Consider the following 5064-nt stretch of genomic DNA (forward strand, 5'->3'; position numbering starts at 1 on the left):
TGAAACCAGTCCCGGACCAGCACCTGAACCAGTCATTACATTCTCTGTGTGTGTTTCTCAATAAACTTTGTTCAAACTTTTACTCAGTCTCCAGTAGTGTTCTGCGTATGGGTCAAGTCCATAGCCCATCATGACACATACAGGGAAACAGGGGAACTATGCAGCAAGGCCAACAATTCCCTTTAACAACCCCCCTTTCAGAGACATAAACAGGTATGGAGCTTTGATCAGGCTCCCCACAGCACTTGACAGGCTCACAAAGGCTGTGAACGAGCAGGACCGGGTGATGAGCCATAGGCTGGGTGCGACTGAACGTAGGCTGGCTGCGGTGGTTCAACTCAAAGGTGAGATGGGATAATGTCTTATGTGCACGCTAACTTCAAGGCAGAATAGCCAAACAAATTTGGAATATTGGATTCTTCATGTAGATCCGGCAAGAAAAGACTTAAGGCTGATGGAAAATTCCTGTGCAGCCTGTTCTCAAAACAATAAGTGTTATTTTGGGTTCGGTCTCCCTCTTATCAAAACTTCCCCTGGATGTTATGGTGGAATGCCCAGAAGAACTGCTTGCGGCATGCATGGCCTCAGTAAATCGTTCCTCCTGTCAGCCCCCCACCCCCCCACCCTATTGTATGTGATGAACCGCTTGTACTCAAACTGCAATCTCGATTACAATGTAAATTGTCGCTGAAAATAAAGAAATTGATTGATTAATTCATCTAAACCATTTGACTGTGAAATGCTCGATAATAACATTAGATATGTTCTATATATAAACAAAGAGTGTAGTAATTAGGCTAATAGTTATTTTTAGGGGATCTCTACCACTGATCCCTGATTGACGCAGCAAAGAGGATCAAACCCAGAACAGATATGACAGGAAACACACATCTGGACTCAGGGAACATTTGTTTTCTACATCAGGATAATGTAAAAGAACGGCAGCTATGGAAACAGAAACCCAAAGCAGGAATCTTGTTCTGGAGCCTGTAAGTGCGGTTCTGTCTCACTCAGAACTCCCATGGCAAGTCCTCCCAGAGCGACACCCATCGCCACACCTCGCTCCTCGTCATCGGTGTAGACACTGGCCAGCATGCCGAGACCTGGACACAGACACACGACATTATCAGCCCCATCAGAACCCAGCGGGCCCGGCTGATCGCCGTCTGTTGAGTCTCTGAGATGTTTGCGTAACTGATGCTGACATCTAGTGTTCAGGTTGGAGACTGCAGCCATCAGAGGTCGTGTCAGGCCTTAACGTCCTGCATGAAAACAGGCTTCTTTTGGAGCTTTCTCTAAACTTAACCATCTTTGTTTAGATGTTGAAGCTGTTGCTGAATGGTTGCACAGTGAAGAACCAGTCACCTGCAACAGATTCTCACTTCAGACCCGGTTCTAAAGAACTTCAGAGCCAGATAGGACTTCCACCAGTGGTTTCAAACTTCAATGGCAGTTTCTGGTGAAGTTCTGGTCCAGCTCAGGTTCGCTTTTCTTTGGATTTCAAGGTGTGGTTCTGTGGTGAGGCAGAAGCAGTCAGTATCTTACCTCCTTCAGACTCTTCTAACATCTGAATCAGGAGAAGTTCTGATTCTGAACGTCAGATTTACTGGATTGGAAAAAGAACCTAAAGGTTTTTTTTCCAGTGCAGATGATGATGATGATGAGGAGGAGGAGGACATTTATCAGCAGTGTGGCATGTTATACGCCCAGGCAAACTGGGGAGGACATTTCATCTGTGCACTGACGAGGTAAAAGTCAAACTGTTTAAAGCTCCTTAATGGTGTCAATTTTTAACTGCTAGCATGCAGAAGGCTAAGGTTGCTAATCATGACTCATTGAGAATCCAGGTTCAGCAGAGCATGTTAGATGTTTTGCATGTCATTGCAGGCATGTGAGTGTGTGGTTATGTCTGGTTTGAGCAGCTAAATGAAGTCTGATTGTGATGTTTTCACATCTCTCTCTCAGGACGCTAAGAAACCAGTCGGCTCTCTGGAAACATCAGCATGCAAATCTTTTGTAAGATTTATCATATTTTATGTTTTGTGTCGTGTTGTTGTGGACCAAAGCAGTCAATCTGCTGCTGAGCAGAACCAAACGGGCCAGAGTCGGACTAAGAGAGTGACTACTCCAGCTGCCTCCTCAGAACCTCCACATCCAACCATCAAATGGCAGCAGAACCAATCTCCAGCACTGATTGGTTCTTCCAGACCCGGAAGCCCTAAACCCGGTCAGGGTTCTGGAACAGAGTCCTGCCAGAGATTCAGATGATGTTTCTATGACGAACGGTCTGGGTTGGTGTGTTTTCCCGTGGGAGACGACCCTCTGATGACTGCAGGGTGATTACTGGGTTTGTTTTGGACTGTTTGTTGGTAAAGTTCTGACCCGCCACAGAGGAGAAGGATGAGCCGATCCCCTGCAGAGAGCGAGCGAAGAACAGCAGCGCATAGGTCCCTGAGAAAGCAAACACTGACAGGGACACAGAGTCAGCCACGGTGGGAAACCTGGGCGGAACCGAGTCTGGGTCCGACGGCAGAACTCACTGATGGTGGAAGCAAACATGATGATGAATCCTGCGAACATGGGGATGTGGTACCCGATCCTGCGACGGCACAAACAGCGGGTCAGTCCAACCTAAGAGACTCATAGACAGATTTCAAAGGTTCTGGAACGGTACCTGTTGGTGAGCGGACCAACAAACGGGTTGATGAACAGCTGGACCAGAGCTTTAGAGGCAAACAGCAAACCAACCCGGACATTTTCCTCCTCCAGGAAGGCACTGTCCTGGAGACAGGAGTCCTGCAGGACAGGGATGGATGACAGAGGAGGACAGGACAGGATGGGACATAAGGACAGCAAAGGATGGACATTAGAGGGAGTGGTGGCCTAATGGTTAGAGCATAGAGCTGGAATCTAGAGGTTCTGAGTTCAATCCCCTCTACCACAGCCTGCCACTCTGGGTCCCTGAGCAAGACCCTTAACCCCACACTGCTCACCGGGCGCCGCACCGTGGCAGCCCACTGCTCCCCGATGGGAGGGGTTAAATGTCTGTACTGACAGTGTAATGACAATAAAAAAAAACCTGAGGACAGGACTGATGGACATGAGGACAGTAGAGGACAGGATGAGATGATCAACTTCAATCTTCATTCTGATCAGAAACAAGTCATGAAAACCGGAAGTGATGAAACCTAATTAAAAAGAAAAGATCTAGAAGACAGAGATGATGATGTGATGCGACTCCAGATTAGCACCGAATAAATAGAATGGATTCTGCAGTAAAACCACAGGAACCTTTCTGCTGCTCAGGTGTTATCATGGAATCAGAATTGGACCTGACCCGGATGCTGGACTGAAGCAGAACCAACAGGAACCCATTCAGCGGGTTCCTGGACGTTCAGCTATTGGACCAAAAGAGAAAAGCTAAACATCAGTCAGAACCTGCTTCAGCTGAAGGTCCATTCCTAGGTTCTGGTTCTGGGTCCGTTTCTGATTAACTACCTTAACCATAGAAGAAGGATCTGATCCGGCTCCACCTACTGTAGCGTTGGAGGTCTGGTTGGACGGCGCCAGCTCTGTGGTCCGGATGCCCTGAGCTGTCGGTTCTGTTTGGCTCTCCTGCAGGTTATCCGTGATGTTCTCAAACAGGGACACCAGCAGACGCTGCCAGATGTTCTGCTGGGACTTTGGACCCAGGACTGGAGTTCTGCTGCTGGGAGGAGACAGCTGGATGTCGGAACCGGAGGAGTGGGGCTGTGAGGTCACAGCGTCCAGCGTGGACGGCTGGGCGGTCTGCGGTTCTGGGCTGGGATGTTCCATGGCGTACAGGAACGTCGGGATGATCGGTACTGAAAGCAGAAGATGGGTTGGTTCTGATGAGCAACGGATCCGTCTAAAGGTGGAACCAGCTGCAGGGACATGAGGACAGACGGACGAGACGAGCCTGAACCCAGAGGGTCCGCTTTAAAGTTCAGGTTCAGGAGGTGACTCTGTGACCCGGGCAGCGTCTAACAGAGAGTGACAGCACCGACCCACGGGCCCAAACCTATCAGAGGGCGCTTCCTGACCCGAACGGGACACACAGTTCTGACGTCCTCGTAGGTCCCCCATTGGTTCAGACAGGAACCATCTGGATCTGCTGCAGAATCCTACAGCAGGTCCAGATGGTTCCTAAACTGGTTGGTTCAGCTGAACCTGAACCTGTCTGATCCTCCTCCTCATCTTACTTTTCTTTTTATCAAATAGCAGACGGGTCTGGAAAGGGGTTCTGGTTCTGTCTAGGGTCACCCAGAGCTCTGATCAGTCCATCATCTCAGCTGTGAAGGAAGATGGACCCAGCAGGACATATGGTCCACTTGGACTGACAGGAGGAGGAGAGAACAGGAGGACCACGGTGGTCCAACTCAGGTGGACCATCTGTCCTCATGAGGAGAAACTTTATCCAGAACACTCCATCCTACTGTGACACATGGAGGTGGCAGCATCATGCTGTGGGACAGAGATACAAGTCTGAGCTGATGGGAAAGGCTGCAGGTTCATGGAGGTTCACCTTCCAGGAGGAGAAGCTCCCTGAACATCCAGACAGAAATACCCAAGTGTTAGGATGGCCTAGTCAAAGTCCAGACCGGAATCCTACTGAGAAGCTGTAGGCCAGGTTTCCAGACCCGGTTCATCAGATGTCCTGGACTCACCGACCACTGTGAGCAGCATGTTGTCCAGCAGCAGAGCCACGCAGACCACCACCAGAACCAGTCTGGGAGAACCTCGACTGGGAAGGAGCCACGCCATCTCTGCACAGACAGAACCACAGCAGAGGACATTTAGACCAGGAAACGCCTCACAGCGGGTCGGCTGCTTCCTCTGGACCTTAAACCCAACCATTAATGAAGCTTCATTCTGAATCTGATCCAGGTCTAAAATGCAGCGCCGGGGGCCCCTGAGGCCCCTGAGGCCCCTGATGTTTGGTTCACACTCAGTAAAGATTCAGAATAAAGTTACTGTTTTCAATTCAGTTTATTTAAATAGCGCCAATTCACAACACATCCTTTCAAGACACTTTATAGAGAT

At 49.4% G+C, this 5064-nt stretch overlaps 1 protein-coding gene across 1 annotated transcript in view; it reads right to left on the reverse strand.

Annotated features, from left to right (window-relative positions):
* Window positions 1–4815, reverse strand: part of LOC107097909 (chromaffin granule amine transporter-like) — a 10710-nt gene extending 5895 nt beyond the window's left edge. Inside the window, exons 1-6 of the mRNA XM_015395256.1 lie at window positions 4689–4815; window positions 3538–3845; window positions 2675–2796; window positions 2541–2599; window positions 2383–2466; window positions 962–1103 (exon numbers count right to left, since the gene is read on the reverse strand). Of these exons, the coding sequence (XP_015250742.1) occupies window positions 962–1103; window positions 2383–2466; window positions 2541–2599; window positions 2675–2796; window positions 3538–3845; window positions 4689–4785 (812 nt within the window). The 5' untranslated portion in view covers window positions 4786–4815. The remainder of the gene's footprint in view (window positions 1–961; window positions 1104–2382; window positions 2467–2540; window positions 2600–2674; window positions 2797–3537; window positions 3846–4688) is intronic.
* Between the last annotated feature and the right edge of the window lie 249 nt (window positions 4816–5064).

Source organism: Cyprinodon variegatus, unplaced genomic scaffold (assembly GCF_000732505.1).
Source record: "Cyprinodon variegatus isolate N-32 unplaced genomic scaffold, C_variegatus-1.0 Scaffold732, whole genome shotgun sequence".
Lineage (NCBI taxonomy): Eukaryota > Metazoa > Chordata > Actinopteri > Cyprinodontiformes > Cyprinodontidae > Cyprinodon > Cyprinodon variegatus.